We start from the raw sequence: 24175 nt of genomic DNA, 5'->3' as shown, positions 1-24175 counted from the left end.
AATTTGTCCATTAAACTTACCTTAAAAGGATACTGAACATTTTACAGTTGTTACATTTTAAATTTACTTTCAAAGTAATCATCTTTGTTATTTAAATTAAATATCTGATTTTTCTTTAGAATTAGTTGTTCCTCCCACTATAACACTATAAACAGAGAAAAGTTATTCTCATATTGGAAAGTGGTATATATTATAATACAGTACAACATATTTTCTCCCTATCTTTTATTTCTAACATATAACATTTAGATGTGTTAAACGTTGATCTGAGACATGGAGATAGCGTTAAATGTGACCCATGGGTCAGTGTTCCTCAATAATTTGTTAAAGTCAATTACCAATCAGACTTGAGCTGCCAACTTCCTCATAATCCTCTTGTAATCTAATTTTGCCAATTTGAAGGATGAACTTAGGAAGGTATAAAACAACACCCAGGACAGTATAAGCTGTCTATGTGGGGTGGACTTACACCACTGGTAACTGCAGGGGAACATCACACGGTGTTGGCACTGCTCATCGACAGAAGCTCCAGCTACTAAGGTGACTGAAGATGGCTTGGGAAGGAGGATCAGAGCCTAATGGCACAGAGGGAAAGAACTTCTACATCCCCATGACCAACAGGACTGGGGTTGTTAGAAGTCCTTTTGAATACCCACAGTACTACCTTGGGGATCCAATCCTGTTCAAAATGCTGGCTGCCTACATGTTTTTCCTGATCTGCACTGGCTTCCCCATCAACGCTCTGACTCTGGTGGTCACAGCTCAGAACAAGAAGCTGCGGCAACCTCTCAACTTTATCCTGGTCAACCTGGCTGTGGCTGGACTGATCATGTGCATCTTTGGTTTCACCATCACCTTCGTAACTTCCATCAACGGCTACTTCGTTTTTGGACCCACTGCCTGCGCTGTGGAGGGATTCATGGCCACTCTGGGAGGTATGAACTAGGTTTTAGTTTCTGTGACACTGTTAACATTTTATTGTCTTTGTCATGGAAAACATACTTAATGTTTTCAATATTTTTCGGTTTAGCTGACGACAATCATAAGCAGATGTTTTTGTTTCTTTAATTTCCTCACAGGTCAAGTTGCTCTCTGGTCTCTGGTGGTTCTGGCTGTTGAGAGATACATCGTCGTCTGCAAACCCATGGGAAGCTTCAAATTCACTGCAACACACGCAGGAGCTGGAGTTTTTTTCACCTGGGTCATGGCTATGTCTTGTGCTGCCCCTCCACTGGCTGGCTGGTCCAGGTAATTCAAATATATCTTCACCAAACTGAAACTTTGCATGAAACTACACCCCAAATAGGGCTAAAGAAGAAAAAAACTTCTCAGAAAAAAGAAACAAAAACTCAGACACTCAAAAGCCTCAGAAATGTATATACTGTAAGTGATTTTTTATTGAGGGCTTAATATTTTAACCACAGACAGTAGGAAAACTTGGATGTAGCATCGGTGACATCTCTCATGGGTTTTTTTTTTGTCAGAGCAGGGATGAGCAGGAAGGCCAAGCTGACTCTAATGGACTTAGACCGTTACAGCATCAACTTAGACTTTAAACTTTTATGAAAAAAAGAAGACATTGTACTTTGCAAGAGACATTTAGACTTTTGAATAAAATGCTTTGCAGCTGGGGAGTTTTTGCAGCCGCAACCAAGCAGCCAAGAATCTCTGCAAAGGTTTGCATTGGCAAAACTTAGTGAAAAAACTAATCAAATAGAGTCATTTATGGCAGCCAGAGATAGCAATTACCTTTAAGAAACAGATCCATTTATCTCTCTCTTTCCTTTTGTATGTATGGTGACCGTGCAAGAAGTATTCAGATCCCTGAGTAAAAGTAGCAATGCCACAGTGTCTCAGAGTCTCAAAAGTAAAATTACTCTTTAGGCAGGCAGGTTGGTCTCTATCATTATATATAACAAGTAATGTACAACTACCCCAAAATTGTACTTAAGCAGTGCCTGAATGAATGTATTCCATCACGGCACTGCACACTCTTAGTAATATCACTTCGATATTTCCATTGTGAGAGAAAAGAGGAGCAGCTGAACAACGAACTGCAGCTGTAGCACAGACTAAACAGATGGTAAAGAAATGTCTCTGCTGTCAGCTGAGTGTAATGAGTTCATAACTGAAACCTAGAACAGTCTGACATGAAGAGCTGCAAGCGTTGTCTAAAAGGGATTTTCTCACAGAGGAAAGAAAAAGTGAGGCTTTATCTGAATCTCCCATTCTTGCTTCAGTCCTTCTACAGCTGGTGACACTGGCAGGGCATACCTATTGTGACAACACAGTTTCTGAGAATAATACTGAATAAAATGGATCAGATCACTTGAGCAAGAAAAGTACATGTTTATTCTAAAATGACTTTTACAGGTATAAATTATTTTCATTAAGTACATGCAGTAGTGTAGATTCATTAGTATCAACCTCTGGACATCAGAGGGTGTCACTTTCTTTTGTCATGCTTCAAATGCACAACAAGTTTCCTTCTCTGCTCTCATTTATTGTACAGTATTGACTGATTGTGTAATAGCTGCTCTCTGCTGACCTGCCTGTATTCTTACACAGGTACATCCCTGAGGGTCTGCAGTGTTCATGTGGACCTGACTACTACACTCTGGCCCCAGGCTTCAACAACGAGTCATATGTCATGTACATGTTCACCTGCCACTTCTGTTTCCCTGTCTTCACCATCTTCTTCACATATGGAAGCCTTGTGCTGACAGTCAAAGCTGTAAGTCTTGTTCTCTTAACTGTACATTACTATAAATAGTATTGTCCTAGTCTATGTAAGGTGGCAGCGCTTTTTTGTTAATCCTCACTTTACCATCCTCTACATAAAGTCACCTGTACATTGCCTTTAATAAATACCTCCCACATTGGCCACTTTTGTTATAATTTTATATAACAGAGTATTTTTTGCTCTTTCTCTGTGCTTTAAAGTATCTTTAAAGTGCACAAAATCACTCAATAAATCTGATTTATTGATGTAATTTTTCTTTAATTCTATTATCATTATATGTTAGTTGTTACACTGGTACATCAAAAATCTAAACTCAGAATTACACAATATTATGTCACCTTTCTTAAAAAATATATAGACTGCTGTTGCTGTTGTTGAGTACACATCTTTCTAACCTCCTCCCTGCTCTTCTCTTCAACACATTTCAGGCAGCAGCTCAGCAGCAGGACTCAGAATCCACCCAGAAAGCTGAGAGGGAGGTGACACGTATGTGCGTCCTGATGGTTATTGGATTCTTGGTGGCCTGGACTCCATATGCCAGCTTTGCTGCATGGATCTTCATGAACAAGGGAGCTGCATTCTCAGCTACAGCCATGGCTATCCCTGCTTTCTTTTCAAAGAGCTCAGCATTGTTCAACCCAATCATCTATGTGCTGATGAACAAACAGGTCAGTTTGTTGCTGAGCTGTAGCAACTGTCACTGTAGAAATTGATTCTCCTTTAAGGAAACAAAGGATTTCTATTTATGATATGTCAAGACTTGAAATCTTAATAAGTTGTTAATACATGAACTTTGTCAGACGCTCTGCAGCATTTTTCCAGAAAATTAGAGGTTAAATGGTCCACTGAAGAGCTAGAAAGACAAGTGTCCTGCAAGAGGAGGATAAACACTAGCCACAACCTGGCAACCCAAAAGTTGTTGTTTTTAATGGCTTATTAACCATTAAAGCATATAGTTTAAACTCATAAACCCTTTATAAGTGATGACTTATCAGTAAGTATCCGACAGATGACTGAAAGTGACTATAGTCTGAATCTCTGATTTTAATTTATGATTAACAACACACCATACATATGATACAAGACCTGTGACTTCAGACTTTATCATCATCAGAAATGTTTCTCTGAAACCACCAGAAGAGGCAAACTTTTCAAATTAGAGCTCATATACTCCATAAACTCAGGACTTTGTTTAGAAACAAAGTTTGAAATTCTGAGATCCACCTTAATGTATCAATTATACTCTGAAAATTAGTTTGTTTTTATCACAACATGATCTGAACATAAACAATTCTTCTTTTGAGATATGTACAATCTTGCTTGGTATCTTACCTCTGTACCTGTTCTCCTTTTCAGTTCCGTAACTGCATGCTCTCCACAGTTGGAATGGGTGGTATGGTTGATGATGAGACCTCAGTATCAGCCAGCAAGACAGAAGTGTCTTCTGTCTCTCAAGGATAAATTCTTCACTACTCCGGACATCCTCCCTCCTGATGTCTACCTGATTCTGAATGGCTGTCTTGAAATGGAAATAAGGAAATGGATACAAGCGAATGATCTTTTTGGCAACAAATGGGCATTAATCAAAGAAAGCATGCCAATGACAGCATTTCAGCATTTCTGTGCAGATTCTTAATTTGTGTGTGTCTGTGATTTAAAAAAAGAAAAAAAAGGACTCAACAACAGCTTCAACCACAGAGTTATTGTTTGGATCTCTCACGAACAGGATCAAGCAAAACATTGTGAAACACAGCCTGAAGTGTTTTCTTGTAACAAATGATGATGATAACTGATGCTTGTGATATGTTTGGATGGGTGAGTGGATGAAAATCACCTTTGTATATTTATGACAGGTTAGCATGTTTGTTGGCCTCTGTCATAATATTCTGTATATATTTTATAAACAAAAAAAGTGTAGAAAAGAGTTATTAAATGCATGCATGAAAAGACTTCTTGGTTGTTGTTTTGTTTTTTTAACAATTCAGTTTATGCTTGGTTTCACTTGGAAACTGTAGAATCAATGATTCCTTTCTACCTGCAGCGGGCCTACACACGAGCATGAACCACTGATCTGTATTTAGCAGTATCAGCTACATTTATTTCTTAAACAGGTTTGCAAAAAAAGCTACATTTTGATGTGACCATTTTTTCACATAATTCCATAAATTGCAGTTTATGCACCCAAATCATTGACGGTATATAACGATGGCCGAAGAGCAAAACCTCCTATCTGAAAAATGCACTTTTTTGAGAAAACTAAAAAAAACTTGTTTTCTTGCAGAATGCTATTTGTTAATGATACCCAATACATAATATATTATGTGTTAACAATACCGACTAGGTATTAGTGCCTCACAAAGTGCAGATAGGAGGTTTTTCCCCACTTTTCCTGGATCATTTTGCAGATAGGAGCTTTTGCACTTAGTGCAAGTTGGACGAGGTTCTATGAAACGATGCTCTAAATTAAGTTAATAATTAAAATTAAATTAAAAATAAAACTAAGCTTGTTTTCAGGTAAAAAGATGGGCCAGTGTAGTAAATGTAATAGTTACTACATTGTAGTATACTAAGTTCAGAATTCAGCTCAGCCTGGTGCTGATGCAGATAGTTGTTTCCAGTGAACCTGATTGGAGGTTTTCGTCAGGTGACTTTTCTGTCACAACGAAGGGCGGGATTATCTTGCAGACAGACTGAATATGAGCAGCCTTCCTTGCTCTCATCATCTAAAGTGAAATCAACCAATCAGAAAATTCTGCAGATAGGAGGTTTGCAAGCCAAAGCATCTCCATCGCCCCCTGGTGGATGGCTGTAGTATAGATCATAAATCTCACCCCCTCCATGTTAGCGGAGGGGACATGAGTCAAACTAAAAAATCAAAGTACAAGTCGTACAAATCTTTCCCAAAGATGGTTCCTGTCATCTATGTATGTCTGTCATGATTGACAGTTGTGACAGCCGCTCTCAAACCTTCGTCAGACAGGCAGGATGGCTCAGGGGGCGTGTTCTACTCTACTGTGCAGACTCTGGCTCCAAATGATGTCAGCTCCCGAAAAGGTAATATTGTGGATTCACTTTTGCATAGAGGTAGGAGGTGGATGCAATACATCCATGGTGGAGACCGTCCATCTTTGTGAAGTCTAAAAAAGAGACATGCTCTACTTTACAAAATATCCTCATAAACATTAGATAACCTTATAAAAAGTACAATGACTTTAATAAGCAGGAGCACTTTAGAATGATGGCTATGGGGCGCAGACCCAGTTAGATAACAGTTAGATAACATGACGGCAAAAGTGTGCCTTCTCAAGAGCTTAAAAGAGTAATATGGTAATATGGCAGTATGATATGGACAAAATCTTCTATATAGATATATAGATATAGTGAATGATTTTTAATGAAGCATTTTCTAGAAAATTAATTGCCAAATTTTTAATAACCAGACAGGAATGTCTGTTTTCTGTTGATCAAACTCCATTATATTGATGCAGAAATCACATAAGAATATATTATATAAAAATGGCCCACAATGGCATAATACACCCAGAGATGTTAAAGACAAAGCTGGCAACATCTTAGATGGTTGATACATTTATATTGCATCACAAAAATATGTCATCATGTTGCCCACCCCTATGTGGTATTTTCTTATTTATTGCTTTCAGGGTATCCAGATGTACAAAACTATCCAAAGACAAATATATACGGAAAAAAATGCTGTTATAATTTCTCAGAGTCAAAGGTGACTTCTTCAGATGTCTTGTTTTGTCCAAATAACAGTCCAAAACAGAGATGTTCAGTTTACTATCACATATGACAAAAGAAAGCATTTAATCATCATATCTGAGATGTTGAAAGCAGCAAATGTTTAGTAATTTTCCCTAAAAAATGACTAAAATGATAATCAATTATCAAAATAGGTGCCCATTAATATTCTGTGTATCAACTAATTGATCAATTGACTAATCATTGCAACTCTAACAAGAACAATACGTCCCAAACTTAAAAGCTGTCAACCCTGTATAGTGGTACAACAGTATATTCAGGGAATAATTTCCCCTACTACTAAAAGTTGGCTGGGTATATGGAGACTGTATCAATACAAAAAATACAGCACATTATGAGGCAAATGTCCACTTTATATGAAGAGCTAAACATTAAATAGATTCACAAGAGCAATGAAAATGTGTAAATACAACTGATTACAAACCATTAATGAGTAGATTACCTACCCTAGAGTAAAAAAAAAGTACAGTACAGTACAGTACAGTGTGAGGTTAACTGACCTCACACTGACCTTAACAATATCTAGTCTAAGAAAATAAACAGTACAAAGATTATCTCAGAATCATGTGTCATAACATTTACGCTGTACCTGATGGTTATCTGAATAATTATCACTTGGGACATGTAACAAATAACCAAAATGATGCCATTGCATATATCCACAGCACATACATAAAAAGGCCCAGTAGAGGGTGTACTTCCTGCATCAGTTGACAAAAGCTCCACTTGCAGATAAGAAATGTTGACCCAGATTTACTCAGCAATCTCTGAATCTGTTCTCTTTACATCAATTGCAGTCTGCTTTGAATCGACCACCAAAACAGGACAGGATCAGGCTGCAACAGACAGTTAGGATCTTCAGAAAATATCACTCTTGTGAACTTGTCCAATGTCCAGGGATTGTACACCCCTGAGTCAGGAGACAGGCAGGAAAAATTATTGCAGTCCCCTCATAAATTTAATAGAGTCTATTCCATCTTCTCCCCTCTGGAGGGTGCTACAGAGCACTGTATGCCAAAACAAACAGACACAAAGTGAGTGTGAGTTTGCTTGTAATCTTCACTTTTCTACCGGTGCCACAACCCTGTACAGTATAAGCTGTATACAGTAACAGTCTGACCTGTATATACATTATTGAATATAATGTTATATTATTATATGCTTATTACTGTAGAATATTATTTAGGTTTAACTGTACGTTTTTATTTGCATCCTCCTATACATGTTCTCAGCACTGTGTGTGGTTATTTTGAGAGCTACTAAGAAGCAGGGTCAAATTTCTTAATATGTTAATATATTTTGCCAATAAAGACAGGATAGGATATTTCAAGTACATTTAGAACATTTGAGCGCAACATATTTCTGTGCTCCTTAAAATATATTGTGAGAGAGCATTGATTAATATATATAGTGAAAATATGCTCTATCCATGGATGTATTATAAGAGCTGGATACTGGACTGAAAATGGTGCCCATTCAGTCCAATAAGAATTGCTTGGCTGGCACATACGCCAAAAAACGTTTCTAGCTTCCGGGTTTGCTTCTGCGTTGTGCAGCCCGCTGAATACGCACAGTGGTGTATGCCCCGCTGGCCCCGCCCGTGAGTTCCCGCTCGGCCCACAGTGTGATGATGCCCCAGCTCAGGTGGTTTTTGTCTCACCTGGCAGTGTGTGGAGGTGTGGCAGTGTGTAGACCCAGGTCACCCCTTGGTGCCATTATATGCAGAGATGGCTAGCCCTGGACCATCACCCAGTATTGGGGGGCTCTGTCTCAGAAAAGCGGGGGTGATAGGCATGTTGCACACTCTGAGCCAACCTCTCCAGGCTTGGCTTCTGAGAGGGACAGGCTGATGCAGGCTGGACTGTCTGTACAGGTCATACAGACAAACACCACTGCCTGTTATAGGGCAAAGTGGTTAAGATTCCAACACTGGTGCAAGGAAAGGAGGTTAGATCCCCTGACGTGTGCAGTCAGTTCTAATCTCTCCTTTTTGCAGTGTTTGTTGGATAGGGGGCTGTTTCATGCCACTATTAAAGTGTATGCAGCAGCTGTTTCTTCTTGTCAAGAGGATTTTTGGCGACAGACAAGTCTTTCGCCACCTCCAGCAATGCCCAGAGATGCATGCCTCCACCCCCTAATGGGAACTGCCACTGGTGCATGAGGCTCTGGTGAAGGGTCCTCTGGAGCGCTCCTCTCTAAAGGCGTTGTCATTCAAGACAGCTTTGCTGCTTGCGCTGATCTCACCAAAGAGGTTCTACAGAAGCAAACTAATTAGTTAGGTGGTCTGCTGTAGTGTATAATAAGAATGGTTCAGAAAGAACAATCACAGGTGCCTTCTGTGGGCTCTGACACCCTCTGTAGACAGAATGGATGCCAGATAAGCTTTTCTGTGAGATTCATTAAATCCCTGCTGATAAATAAAGCGGTGCAACTTTATAATACAGATGCCCAGAGGTTAAAGTGGGCCAGAACGATCTGGAATGGCATTCTGGCACCTTCTATTAGTAAGTAAATAAATCTGATTGGCAGTTTCATACATAATAATGTCAAGCAAGTTAATTTTTCGTGTGCTGCAGCCCGGCATTCCTTCCAGCTGATGCCATCGAGATACTCACTCAACAAATCAGAACGTAATGTCACCCTACAGCCCCACCCCCACACGCATCCTTTTTCTGTTCTCATCACTTCCCTTCTGTGGGTTCATGCGTGCATATGTCGATAAACTTACACGTTGTACTTCAGCATCCAGTTAGCTACAGAAGGGGAGCGAGCCTAAACAGATTTGCTTTCTTCTGAAGGAGTAGGTTATTTCAAATGCAATGTTTCAAACAGAGCTCAATAAATATCACCAAACACACAAGATGTTCTATGTAAAACTTGGCTATCTGTCTTGCAAGTTACTGTTATGGTAGCTGAAATGTCCTGACTGACATTACAAGCAGCACTGGCCAGGGAGATAGCTCGGGCACACTTATCACCCCGACTGGCGGTGCTGGCAGTGACTGTTAGGAATCCCCTACAAGGGCCCTTTTCCCCCTGGTCTGTCTGCATTTGCTGTCAGTGTGGGTGGGACAATGATTTTAACTCTGCCACACTGATCCCGCTGCTAGTATAAGGGGGTGTAAGTGCCCTCAAATTGTGATGAGTCCCAATTAGAAAGTACATTATAAATGTTAATGTGTGATAATGGTAAAATACAAAGCTTGCATAAGTAATGTCATTCATTTTAGATTTTCAGACAGTGGATATGTGCATGATGTGTTGTAAAAGTTATCTGGTTAATTCAAATGCAGTTAAGCCCAGAGTAGCAGCAAGAAATGGGTGCTTAAAAGAAGGTCAACTGATCAAATAGCCTGTCCAGAGAGAAAATTAGTTATTTTGAGTTATTTTGAGTTGAGTCATTTTCCCCCACTGCACCACTACACCAATACACTGGATCTTAGGGTTCCCCCATTTGCCAAATCCCACTTTAACACCTGCTGATGTCCTTTTTCATGGCACTATGTTTGGAAAGAACTGGATATAACAACGTTTCCATGCATGCATTTATTTATCTATGCTATGTTTTTATATACAGTGTTTACAATTCATGATGGTCAATTCAGCAAGTGACAAATAGTTTCACATTGTATGCAGTTTCTCATTTTGAAAACAGTATAAAATGTGTCCCCACTGATGTAAGAAAAAAACATCTTTAGGAGGTACTGTGGCATTCAAACTGTATGTTCTTTCAGGATGTAATGTAGATTCAATGGTGCCAAAACTCAAACATTTCAGGGATAGCTTTGCCTCTGTTGCTAAAGAGAGTCAAAGTGAGCATCCACATACATATATTCAGAAATCTTACATCATTTGCATTGATTTCAAATTCACATTTGACATGACAAATGCCATCCAGCATCCTTCAAATAAAAAGTGAGAAAAATTCAGTTCATGAGTTTGTTCCTGGAGCCGTTCATCACTGGTTGAGTGATTAAGACATCCCCAAACTTCACTCAGTCCACATCGAGGATTATTCCAGATCAAAGAGACGAAAGAAAGCAAAATGGTAGGTGTATAAAAATGTCTGATGACATTAGGAAGGAGGATGTCCGGAGTAGTGAAGAATTTATCCTTGAGACACAGAGGACACTTCTGTCTTGCTGGCAGAAACTGAGGTCTCATCCTCTACCATGCCGCCCATTCCAATACTGCTCAGCATGCAGTTACGGAACTGGAAAAGAAAGTAAAAAAGATATTGAAATAACAAGCATGTAATATTCACCATGGTGGGTACAAACACTGAAAAATGAAGATAAGAACTTTATATGAACTAACCTGTTTGTTCATCAGCACATAGATGACAGGATTATACAGAGCTGAGCTCTTTGCAAAGAAGGCGGGGATTGCAGCGGTCAGGGCAGTGAAGGCAGCTCCCTTGTTCAGGAAGATCCAGCCAGCGAAAGTGGCATATGGTGTCCAAGCTACCAGGAAGCCAATGACCATCAAGATGCACATACGTGTCACTTCCCTCTCGGCCTTCTGGGTGGATTCTGACTCCTGCTGCTGGGCTGCTGCCTAAAGTGTTTAAGATACCAAAACATCATCAGAATTCACAGCACAGACAATTTGGCATTTATTTCAGTTTTAGCTATAATTGAAATATCCCGTGAGTTTAAACTTTACTTACAGCTTTGACTGTCAGCACAAGGCTGCCATAAGTGAAGAAGATCAGGAAGACGGGAACAAAGAAGTGGACGACAAACATGTAAATGACGTATGATTCATTGTTGTAGCCAGGGGCCAGAGTGTAGTAGTCTGGTCCGCAGGAGCACTGCATGCCCTCAGGAAGGTACCTGAGTGAGATTTAAGAGGAGGAAATCATGTAGAAATGTATCAATGTTTTCTTAAATTAGCCATTTACCTACTGCATCTACAGTATCTACCAAACTCATGACTACATGGAAGATTAACATTTGCTTTGCTGTCATTTTAATGGACTTAAAATATTTACTCATCCATAAATTCATAAATACAATTTATAAACAGCTATCCATGTTCTATGTATAACCAAAATATCCAGCTGGTGTCAATAAAATAAAATTTAAACAGTTAACACAACCCCTCCTTATCCATATACCTCTTAAAAATAATTACTTAAATATTTAAAGACATGTTAAACAGAAATGACAAATAAAAATGCAGATTTACCTTGACCAGCCAAACAGTGGGGGAGCAGCACAAGCAAAAGCCATGATCCAGGTGAAAACAACTCCAGCTGCTGCGTGACTTCCAGAGAACTTGAAGCTTCCCATGGGTTTACAGACAACAATGTATCTCTCAATAGCCAACACTACCAGAGACCAGAGAGCAACTTCACCTGCAGAGAGAAAAAGTTGACTTGAATCAGATTTAAGCTTCACAAGTGAACTGTTTGTCACTTTGTAAGATGTCTGGCTCTCTAAAAGTACTGAGGAAGGAGTAAGAGAATAAAGTTGACTTTATACCTCCAAGTGTGGCCATGAATCCCTCAACAGCGCAGGCAGTGGCTCCGAGAATAAAGTAGCCATTAATAGCAGATGTGATAGTGATGGTGAATCCGAAGGCGCACATGATCAGTCCAGCCACAGCCAAGTTGACCAAGATGTAGTTGAGAGGTTGCTGGAGCTTCTTGTTCTGAAACGTGACCAGCAATGTCAGACCGTTGATGGGAGTTCCAGTGCAGATCAAGAAGAACATGTAGAAAGCTAGAAGCTTGTACATGATGGGATCTGCCAGATAGTACTGTGGGTATTCAAAAGGACTTCTAACAATCCCAGTCCTGTTGGACATGGGGATGTAGAAGTTCTTTCCCTCTGTGCCATTAGGCTCAATTCCTCCATCCCAAGCCATGTTTGATTCTCTGCTGTTCTATCGAGCTCCTTCACCAAAAGAACTCAGTGGTGCTGATTGACACGACAGTTACAGTTGTGGAGTGTCATTTTTATACCTCACCACTAAACCTATTTTCAAAATGCCAAATGAGATTACAGGATTGTGAGGTAGTGCAGAAGTTAAAAGAGGTCTGTAATAAATCCTAACACCGGATAAGGAGGCTATGACCCTATGTAATTTGCTCCACTTTCCAGGTCCGGCGGAATGCTCTTAATCCTTATTTAAGGATAGGTATTACATTGAGCCAAAAGGGCTCATCAACACTAAAGTTATTCTAAACATGCAAATAAAAGCTGGAATCTTGAGGATTTTTTAAAATTATATCTATTAAGTTTATTATAAGCATATTATAGGCTACTTTGAGAACATGAATGCATGTGATGATGTGTTTGGACAAATGAGAGGGCAACAGATACAGTACTGTATGAATGCATTCTTCAAATCTAGACAAGGACAAAGTGCACATGTGTGTTCTCATGTGACTTGTGCCGTACGTGTCCTGAGACATATCTTGTGTTACCACTCTATATAAAGTTTTTTTTCTATCTTAATTTTAATAAAAAGGACAGGAAAGTGTCAGTCTTTCCTCACTTTCTTGCCTTGATCACTTAAATACATTGTGTTGAATATTTATATCTTGTATTACTACTCTATGTAAACAGTTTTTTTCTATTCTAAAAATGTTTTATTCTTCGGACCTTAACCTGCCAGCTCTGATTGAGCCTGTGTGTGAATAGAACAGGTCATTGAATTCACAGAGAGTGAGTGGGCGTGTTGATGACATTTGTATCATGCGACTGGCACAACGGGGGGCCTTTCTCAATACCAAGTATGTCAAGTTCGGACGTAAATTCTTAGATATTAGGACTTGGCAAGTCCAACTCGGGAGTACAAACTTCCAAGGACAGGAGGATGCAGTATAATCATTCTTTGGAATTGGAACAGCAGCAGCTCAGCTCAGCTCTCAACCACAACCACCAGATTGAAAAAAGCCTCGGATGCTGTAAACAAAACCTTACTTTTTGCATCATGTCCTGCCTAGCGCACACTCTCCCCAGGTGCCAACCCTTGCCAAAACTCTGGTTGACATCTGACACGGAAGGTTATGTGCTACTTATGTGAAAGGACAACTCTGGACAATGATTCTCCGGACATTGTCCAGAATCCAATTGAGAAAATGGCTTACGATAATGTATCTTGTGTAATTGAACAGAGGTCATTTATATAAAAAAAGAATCATTGTCCCAGTCAAAGGAAGACAGATAATGACTGAACCAACCAAACCAAGTGATAAAATGATTATACTGGTTTGGCCACACCGGTGGTGGTAGACTGGAGATGCAATACCATTATTATAATACCTGTGTAAATACTGTTAACTACTATCTGACTAACTGTTTCTGTTGTGTTTTGGCGTTATGTGACTATATGAACTGAAATATTCGGTTTTACTGATGATGAGCCAATTTTGAATTTACTGCAAGACAAATCTACATGTACATTCATACTGTATTCATTCATACCTTCAGTTAATGTTACAGAGAGGCTGACTTCTGCTAATACTGGCTAATAGACATCCATGCTATGACTGATAGAAATGCAACATAATGCAGAATTTACACCAAAGTAACTTCAATTCACTTCAGGATGTGAGAAATGTGTGAAGATATGCACCATGTTAAGATGACTACATGATAGGAATCAATTCATTTCTTCTTTTATTTCTATTTAATTTTCTTAATAAATCTGTATCTGGATTTGTCAACAGCACATGAATAAATGTGTGGTCTAAAAGAAATGTTTGATAATTAAACTGATGACTTTGACAAAAAGTCATCAGATAAGACTGTTCAGCCTTAGCACACTGAGTGTGTCACAGTTGGCACCCTCATTACCTGCCTTATCACTAAACAAATTATGCGGAGTACTTAGTACACTATCCGGTGTAAAGGTCATCTCACCCAGCCTGAAATCTAGTTTCCCTAATTTAAGGCTGTAACCATTTATAAAATAAGATACTATAATTAAGTTAAGCCGCGGATGAGTCCACACGTCCAAACAAGCTCATACTGTCCATCCACTTAATGATGCTAAGAATATCGCGGAGCAGAAATTCTACATTCTCCTGTCCATCTGGAGCAGGGGTGGTAGATCTCTACATGTTTGGCCTGATCTGCACTAGATCTACCAACAGTGGTCTACCATTGTTCTGGACCAAGAAACTACAGCAACCTCTCTGCTACATCCTGATCTGTGGTTGGACAGATGATGAGCTGTTTTGGATTCACCATCTTACTCAATGAACTGCCTGTACTACCGAGGGATTTGTGGCCACACTTGGAGGTAAAGTGCAAAGGAAAATATCAGAGACGGCCTTTGCATATTTGGAGATTCTCATTTCCAAAATCACTGGGTTAAAAAGTGATCCAGTGTGGATTAATATTGATATAATGGGATGTGTTGTGTTAGTGTTATTTATCATATTACTTTTGAGTTACTGGATCAAAACAACCCCTTGTCTTGGGTGATTCACTACCCATAGGCACTGGGTAAAGAAGGCAGTTTGCCGAAATGTTGATCATTTGTTGAAATAAATACATCTGAGATATGAGTGTGCAGCTTTTCCATTTTGGCCTACGGTCCAGCACCTCAATAGAATAGCTGTATATTTTATCTCAAGTTTTCACTGGGTAAAGTTAACCCAGTATTGCATTGCTGCCACACTAGTGTTGACCGACACTAGGTCCGTTTTTAACTCAGTGACTTTTAGTATGGTTGAAGTTTTCTTTGCGTGTTAATCCATACTGCTGCGAAAAGTCCTTTAATGTATTATGAACATGTTTTTATGAGAGACATTAGTTGTCTCCACTCTATCTTGCCATTACATTCAGTGAAGGTGAAACAAAAAAATACTTCTGAAAAAAAATGTTGGGATAAACCAGTTAATTTGTTTTGAGGATCAGTTGCAGATTAGCTGAAGTAAACAGTGACTGTTGAGAAACAGTCACACATCTTAGAATGCAATGGACTGAGGGATCCATTCTACCTAACAGGGACTACTTAATCATCTATGCATAATTTCATAGGAGAAAAAGCTACTTCACTATATGGCACTATATGCAAAAAATATGTTTCTCTGTTAAACCTATGGTACATTACTTACACTAAAGATAAAATACTACACATAATACATGATACTACTACAACTATTATGACTATTGCTACTACTACTTCTACGACTACTGCTTCTACAACAACTATTCTGCGGCTACTATTTTTGTATCTTAATCTAGATTTTGGAACAATGAAAAGAAAAGCATCTAATAACTAATAGTTTGAGTTTTTTTTAAAACAGATTTCAGATGTTGTTCCTCTTCCCCCTATCCAAGGTGATGTCTGTTTATTGTTAATGCTGGCTGTTGGGAGATACAGTATATTGTGGTGTGTTAAGTCATGTGAAGCTTCGGGCTCACTGCAGATGAGGCAGGAGCTGCATTGTCTTCACCCAGATCATGTTTCTAGCTTATGCTACCTCCCAACTTTGTGACTGGTCCAAGTATAATACAAAACACTGAGTGACAAATTGAACTTCAGGATCATTTATTTATACACCCAGAAACAAATGAGCATGCATAAATTAAGCATTTTTCAAAGATTTTTACAAAGAAATTTTCTACCAACTAGATCTAGAAAAGGCAAAAATCAAGACATTTGAAGCAGTCACTTTGGGCTTTAAGATATTATGACGGGCATTTTATAGAGAAAACAATAATCGATTAATCAAGAAATTATCAGCAGATTAATCAATATCCAAAATAATATATTATTAATTGCAGTCCTGGTTTGAACCTGCCAGCACTGCTGAACTGATTGACAGGCTATTTTTTAAGTCCATGAACTAACACTATGAAGACATGTTCAGCTCTGTACATTCTTCCTTCTATCTAATTCTGTATCATACATATACTGATTTAAATAGTTTTTCTTTGGGTAAATGAATTTGTAAAAACATTGTGACCAGCAAATTAATGTACACTGGTAACCTGGAAATGTCATGCTGTTGTAATTACAGCACATAATTGTGCCTTTTAACTTCTATTTCAAGCCATGAAGGTATGTGGGATTTTTTTTCTTAGACTCTTAGACCTGTGACAGAAGTCAGTGGACTTGTTGAGTCCTATGTTGACCCTCTCAGGCAGACCGTCTTTGAAGAGCTCATCGGACTCCAGCCGTGGCCTTTACACACACGTTAAGTATCCATAAAGCCGGGGGATTAACTGGTTGTGAGTGACTTATTGTAGGAGCTTGTAGAGGGATTTAATCCGGAATATTCAATCACTAATATTACAGTTACTATATTGGTACAATGTTTTAAATGCAATAAAATGGTATGAGCATTTATAGAGTGCAATTCACACTTTAACTTTGAAAATATTTATTTCTGGTGATCAGGACCAGGCAGCAGATAAATAACTGAGCAGACAAAATGATCAAAAATTAGGACAACCTGAAACACAGGTTTAGTTTCCAGCATTGGATATTATTATGTGCTATTTATTCTGCTGTTTGAGCCAATAGACTACGTGCGCAAGCAACAGGATGATAACTGCAGCTCACTTAACGGCCACCGGTGTCACTAATAAGAGGGAATTTCTGATTCTTACATATAGAACTTTTAATAGCTAAACGTCTTAATAACACATGATAAAGAAAATAATAGAACACACAAATTACTAGATCTTTAAATGATAATATGACTATAACTCAGTGGCAATAGTAATGTGAAGTACGTGATTTGAGATGATACCCAAAATGGAAGGACATTCAAATAGTCAGTAGGTGGCAGTGTTGTTATAAGCTGAAAAATGTTATCCCTGAATTTTAATATTCCACCAATGGATTATTACACAGCTATCAAAGTTAAATCATTATTCTTGCAATCTTAGGCTAAGCAACATTATCTGTTTAAAGTAATTATCAGGTCTTCAATTAGCATTGAATTAAACTTTGGCTGAAATAGGAGCTTTACCAGTGAGAAATCACTTAGTAATGCACTTCTAGGATTTATTGCAGTCTCTGTGGAGATAAGCGAGGTCCAAAAGAGAAGTCTCTGTCCATGTTGAACGTGGAGCTGTCTTGTCTTTTCTTTGGTCCAAATGACCCAAAGGTCATTTAAATGCATTTAGTCCAGTTGTTAATTTTTATTTTGTCAGTCATGGTTTCTTAGGAGGGGTTTTTGAAAGCACCAGGGTTGGTCTGGCGAGTGTCACTGGTAAACCCCACTGGGGGAGTTGGAAAGGTTAGTTCATCTCTTGGGTGAGACACTCACCTCTATGTCTCTGGAATTCGAAGAGGGTTCAGTGGAATTAAAGAAAAGAAAGCATAATGTCCTGCAACATTGTCGTTAATATAATAAACAAAGGTTGTTCACTGTCACTCAATATCATGCAGTTTATACACAAACTCACCTTAATCTCAGCCCAACACCAATACATCATCTGCGCCGCCCATTCTAGGCTACCAAATACTATTGCTGACTCCCTCCCCCTTTTCTCATTTCAGAAAATGAAGGTGGTGGCTGAAAATGGAGCTTAGAGGATTTAACTCTAAGCTCCATTTTCAGCCACCACCTTCATTTGAACCCTCAGCTTTTCCACCTGATCACCGCATCACAAGAAGCCATCGTAAAGAGTCTTGCTCCTAAAACCCTCATCATATTACTCAGGATTGGGCAGCTCTAAGCTTTTCTTACCTCACACAGCGTACCATTTACTTTCATTGACATCATATCGTTAATCAGCTCTATCACTTACGCCTATTCAGTTCTCGAAATGAGAAGATCCTCCATCCAGGTATATATCAACAGGATTAACTTCCTCATCAACTGCTTTCCAGAGCTCCAGCCCTTTCCATTTCTCACCCCCATGCCAATATGCTAATCAAAGGCCTACGAAAAGCGGAACCTCAACTTGAACCAAAACACTTACCCAATGGCAGACCTCCTCATCCATTGAATCCAAACCCTTTGCATTGGATACCTATCCCCTTTCATCAACCCATCCCACCTATCAATGTCTCTTCAAGCATTCTTTGGTTTTTGCAATGCTCAGAGATAATTGCTACTACTTCCATCTACGACCCATCATGGCACACAAGCCTCTCGAATATTTCCGTCCACTCTCCAGACACCCTCACATTTAATCTCACATGAAGCAAGACCGACTAGCTTGACCTCTTGCCTAAATTCATATCCAAGCCATTTTGAACCCATCCAAGGAAAGACAAGGAATCTCAGAGAACACCATCAAAATTCTCGGCCATTGCAAGCTTACTGCAGCTACATCCACAGCCACCGCAACAAAGCTAACGTTGGGGGATGATGAAGCCAAAGCTCACTGAGATGTGCCCCCACTCTGAGTCTTGCTCCCTGGGTTTCTTGACATTCTAGACACATCATGACACCAATTCATCACACTTGATCCCTTTCATTTCAAGGTCTTGTTATTGAATTGCTGTTAAAGTGATTTATAAGTGGGTCAGTAAGGTATTGCTGCCAACTACAGTTACACATAGGCCTAAAGCTTTATTTTTTCTTGTTTTATCCTTAATGTAAATTAATCATTGTTCATGTGTTTGGCCCAGTGTGCACCGACATGACTTCTTCTCCTTCTATTAGTAAGGGAAACAATCGAGGAACAACCATAAAGGCTGGTAATCTTCATGATTTTATGTGAGATGCAAGTTGTAGAGTGCTAGACTGCCAGCATATAACATTGTTTGTTAGAATTGACCTACATGTACGCAATCTTCTCACCATCTGCAGGGAACCAGGGAGAAGGGGATCTGTGATGCAGCCTAGCTTATTAATGGTCTGAAACGGCTTCTTGGGGATTATAGAATAAGTTATGACTTCTTGTCCAGTGTGAACTTCTTTTACTTTTTCTCTCTACAGGTGAAGTTGCTCTCTGGTCTCTGGTAGTGTTGGCTGTTGAGAGATACATCGTTGTCTGTAAACCTATGGGAAGCTTCAAGTTCACTGGAACTCACGCATGAGCTGGAGTCCTTTTCACCTGGATCATGGCTTTTGCTTTTGCTGCTCCCCCACTGTTTGGCTGGTCCAGGTAATGAGGTTGGTAGATACTGTAGATGCAGTAGGTAAATGGCTGATTTAAATAAATACTAATACATGATTTTCTCCTCTTAAATTTCACACAGATACCTTCTTATTTGCCAATTTCACTGGCTGGATCTTCATGAACAAGGGAGCTGCCTTCACCGCCCTGACCTCTGCAATCCTTCTTTGCAAAAAGCTTAGCTCTGTGTCATCTATGTGCTGATGAACAAACAGGTTGGTTCAAAATATTCTCTAGTTGTATTTGCTTTTTCTACTTTATTCAATCCTGAATCTTCTATGCTCACTTTCTGAATTTGCTCTCTTTGCTCCCTTTTTCAGTTCCGTAACTGCATGCTGAGCAGAATGGGTGGCATGGTGGAGGATGAGACCTCAGTGTCCACAAGCAAGTCAAAAGTATCCCATGTGTCTTAAATATGAGGACTTCCGGAAATCTATGGACATTTTCCTCACTGATTGCTTCCAGATTTTAAAAGATCCCATCAAAAAAAGTTATGAACTTTTGCCAAAAAATCAATTTATGGATATGATGAATGGACTCTGGACAAAACAAAATCAGGAATTTTATCTCATCTGTTAATATGTGTAAACAAAAAAGTTTAAAGAGATATCAAAATGCAGTGCTGCGAAGGATATGCATCCTGTTCAGCATTTGCGTGTGTGAGCGTGCAAGAGCATGAGTGTGAATGAACTGTGACTCACGGTACAGCATTTGATGACACTCAAAACAACTCAACTCTCAAGGCAAACTTTAAACCTAAAATGTGACAACACTTTCTGCTGCAATGAATGTGTAATCACACGTGGGGTATTTTCATGTAAATATGTGCAGGAGCATATGTTTTACTGGCCTATCAGTGGCATCTTTTTTATGTATTTTATGAAAAAAAATCTAGGATGGAGTAGATAATAAATGCATGCATGAAAAGATATATTTGTATTTGTGTTTTCATTTAATGCTGAAAACTCTGAACTATGCAAGCTTGTTAGATTGCCTACTGTTGTGCCTCAAGTATAGATTCAGAGTTGAGGTAGAAAACATTTCAAAAGTGTAGGGGTCTGTTGTTGGCCCCACTGCTATCTCTCTCTGGAATGTAAAAGAAAATTTAGGACTTTGTTTTGCTCCAAGAAGACTAAAATTACTTTTTGCTTTCAAATAAGGACTGTCACACTTGTCTAGTGTGTATGCCTAGCTTTCCAGCATTACTTTATCTATCTGTTGGCTCTTATGTTACCTGTTACCCTGTCTGTTTCCTGGTCTGGAGATTTTGCCTAGTCCCTTGGATTTGTCTACCTGATCTGCCTGTCTGCCTGGTTTGGACTAAGAATTTTTGACTCTGCTCCTGTTTCTGAGTTCATGCTTTTGGGTTCCTTGGCTCTGCGTCATTACACCATTGACAATTCTTCTGCTCTAATGATCAAGAGTTTTGTGTCGTTTCTCTGATTTTTACATTAAATCTTAGAGAAGTTTGATTATTTATCTCAGGGTTCAACTAATCTTCTAGTGGTAAAATCATCACACCTTACCATCTTTCACCATGGTAAGGTAATCCATTCAAATTGCCACAATACATTTCATTGCATTCATCCTTGTGAATTGTTCATTCATTCAATTATTCACAACATATTTTGTTTGCTGTAATCTTTATTTCTCTTCATGCTCACTATGAAGAGATTCCTTACTAATGTGCTTCCAATGTAAGCAATGGGGGACAAAATCCACAGTACTCTTTCTGTGCAAAAATGCATTCCAAGGTTTATTTAGGATCCACACACACACACACACACACACACACACACACACACACACACACACACACACACACACACACACACACCACCACCACCACCACCATTTCAACCACCAAATTACCCCTTTGCATTAAGTCCTTTGTGTCATTCTACTGCATATAAAGTAGCACTGTACAAATACACTTTATTTAATTTGACTAAGACCTACATTTAATAAGTAATTGTAACTGTAACAATTAATAGTAATAATAATACAATAATAATAATATAATAACGACAACAAAGCAGTGTATTATCATTTACACAAATAATTGGCTTAACTTACCTGCTTCAGAGAGTGGTGTAGGTGGGAGATCTGATATAACTTCTCCAGCAGCTTGGAGAGAGAGAGAGTGCAAATATTTCCTGAGTGCACCTGGACAGTTATAGACAGAGTAGAGTAGACATTAGCCTATTACAAGGAAAAACATGTAGCTGTAGAGCAGGAGAAATAACTGCTGCAGCCTGTTGCACCAGCTGTGTGTAAATTCACTCTTAGTTATAGCGTAAATTATTACTAAGTTGTGATTTATGCATTACCAAAATAGAAGCTTGCACCATGGAGATAAGTTACAACATAACTCTAAGTAACAACTAGGCCTAAATATGCCCCTAGGGTAGGTAGCTATATCATGAAACGTCAGATAACTCACTAATGGTAAAACAGCAGTTTTTCTGTCACAGCATAATTTTTTCATTAATTGCTGCCATTTTGCAACACAGTAATCCAGTACAGATCTAATTTATTAATATGATATTTCAGTATCAATATAGCTTACTACAATGTGCTACAATGCCAAGTGGCTCATGCCAGCTTACACTTAGCTGGTGAAACCCAGTGCAGAAATCTATGTTTTTATGGATATAGTTAGCCATTATCACTGCAATTGGTCGGTGAAACTTCAGCACAATGTCTTATGTTCTAGGGAGGAGCAGTTATCCAGATAGCTAGCTACTGGCTTGGCATTCAGTCTCATATCCTTCAATCTGTAACGTTATCTGAGTCTAGCAGCTATCATACCATCTTTAACTAGCATTAGCTTTATTGCTACTTAGCTAGCAAGCTACTACAAATGAAACATCTAACATTCCACACAAAACAGCATTTTAATGTTAACATAAAATGACATACCTCTATATTGGGCTTTCTTTCTTTCTTTTCTTTCTTTTTCTCCCCTGTGCACCTGAAGGTTTTGACCTTTTCATTATGAAATAAAATGTTTATATCTGCCTCTTGACATCTTGTCATGGACTTGGGCTGTGCTGCGTATCAAATGATATCCCATCCCCCACTTTCAGTGTGCACAGTAAAGGTGCAGGGCAGATGAAAAAATGTGAGGAACATGGGTGCAAAGTGTATTTCCTTCTTTATTTCTTTATTTGTTCATTTGAAAGAAGAAAATGAGGAAGGGCGCCCACCAGCGAATTTTTATTTATTAATTTATTGATTTTTTTCCTTTGAGGTTGACCAGTGCCCACCAAACAAGGTGGCACCCTAGGCAACCACCTATATGGCCTATGCCTTTAGCTGGCCCTGCTTTGAAATGTATTTTTTGCACTGCAAGAGGTCTGTGGATTTTATCCTCCATCACTTACATTGGAAGTGCATTAGGAAGGAATCTCTTCATAGCCAGTATGAACACAAGGAAAGATTACAGTGAGAAAAACCTGTTTAAATGTACATTCTGTCGGGTATCTGACCATTGTTGTAAGACAGTCTCCTTGTCCCCATCAATGCCATTGGAAGCTTGTTCAAAGGGGATCTTTTAATGACCAGTATGAACAAGAGGAAGAATTACAGTAAGCAAAAACTGTTTCAATGTACATATGGACATGTCAATATTGTTTTTAAGACAGAACTGAAACAATTATTATGTTTACATGCACCCTAATATTCCATTATTATTCTGAATATGACAATATTCTGAATTTGATATGGGTCATGTTAACAGCATATTCCGTTTCCGATATTCCGAATTAGGCCTTATTCTGAATGTAGCATTTTCCGATTAAGACGTGGGATATGCCGGTATTATTCTGGTTTTAGGAGCATTCTTTGGACATGTATACAGCGCATTCGGAATATGCATCTCAGTTGGGGTTTTTACCGCAGTTTTCGACACACGGCCCTCTTGCCTGTTTACCTCTGTGCAGGCATATGACATATACTGGAGCAGGAAGGCAGACAGAGGAGAGGAATGAGAGGAGAATGGAGAGCTGTTCAGGAAGGGCTGGTTATTATCCTGACTGATGGTGACGACTTGATGTGATGCACCAAAAACACTCAGCGGTGTAGTAAACATCATGGGACAACCTAGGTACTGCATGTGCCTGTAACTATAAATCTATAATATCAGTCATATCAATATCACTTATAAATACCAGGCAGCAGCTCACTAATGTTTTTTACCCGGCTGGTTTAGTTCACTGCCTGCAGAGATCTTGTGATTTCCATTCCCACTGGACCAGAGAGAAACCCTGAAAACTCTATTATGAATATGATGTATAAATATTCATTTTCATTAGCCATGTAAACAGCTTAGAAGGAATATTGCCTTGGCAAAAAACTATTATATTTTATATATAATAATATTATATATATATAATCCACATATATAATCTTATATATATAATATATATAAGAATATTTTGTGCATGTAAACGTAGTCAGTGAGAATTTATACTTTGATGGGGAGGAATATGAGGAGGAATTACCTTTTGTATAAAATCTAAAAGTTTGTTTTACACAATCAGCTCATTACGTTCTCGTCACGTCTAAACAACAAGTACTTAGTGTTAATACGTAAACCACA

At 38.8% G+C, this 24175-nt stretch overlaps 2 protein-coding genes across 5 annotated transcripts; one reads left to right on the top strand and one right to left on the bottom strand.

Annotated features, from left to right (window-relative positions):
- Positions 1-462: 462 nt before the first annotated feature.
- Positions 463-4692, top strand: LOC137181443 (green-sensitive opsin-like). Its single transcript, XM_067587156.1, has 5 exons — positions 463-935; positions 1080-1248; positions 2569-2734; positions 3172-3411; positions 4100-4692. The coding sequence occupies exons 1-5, from the start codon at positions 551-553 to the stop codon at positions 4202-4204; spliced, it is 1065 nt and encodes a 354-aa protein (XP_067443257.1). The 5' UTR covers positions 463-550; the 3' UTR covers positions 4205-4692.
- A 5365-nt stretch (positions 4693-10057) lies between these two features.
- Positions 10058-22646, bottom strand: LOC137181442 (green-sensitive opsin-like). Of its 4 annotated transcripts, none has more exons than XM_067587152.1 (7): positions 22495-22646; positions 21649-21738; positions 12013-12181; positions 11717-11885; positions 11196-11361; positions 10844-11083; positions 10058-10739 (listed from the first exon to the last, which is right to left on the bottom strand). In XM_067587152.1, the coding sequence occupies exons 1-7, from the start codon at positions 22609-22611 to the stop codon at positions 10635-10637; spliced, it is 1056 nt and encodes a 351-aa protein (XP_067443253.1). In that variant the 5' UTR covers positions 22612-22646; the 3' UTR covers positions 10058-10634. The 4 variants fall into 4 exon arrangements, with proteins under 4 accessions (XP_067443253.1, XP_067443255.1, XP_067443256.1 ...); XM_067587154.1 differs by having other exon boundaries at positions 21649-21699; positions 22495-22645; XM_067587155.1 differs by lacking the exon at positions 21649-21738 and having other exon boundaries at positions 22495-22644.
- Between the last annotated feature and the right edge of the window lie 1529 nt (positions 22647-24175).

This window comes from Thunnus thynnus, chromosome 4 (assembly GCF_963924715.1).
Source record: "Thunnus thynnus chromosome 4, fThuThy2.1, whole genome shotgun sequence".
Classification (NCBI taxonomy): Eukaryota; Metazoa; Chordata; class Actinopteri; order Scombriformes; family Scombridae; genus Thunnus; species Thunnus thynnus.
This window is presented reverse-complemented; position numbering and strand designations above follow the sequence as displayed.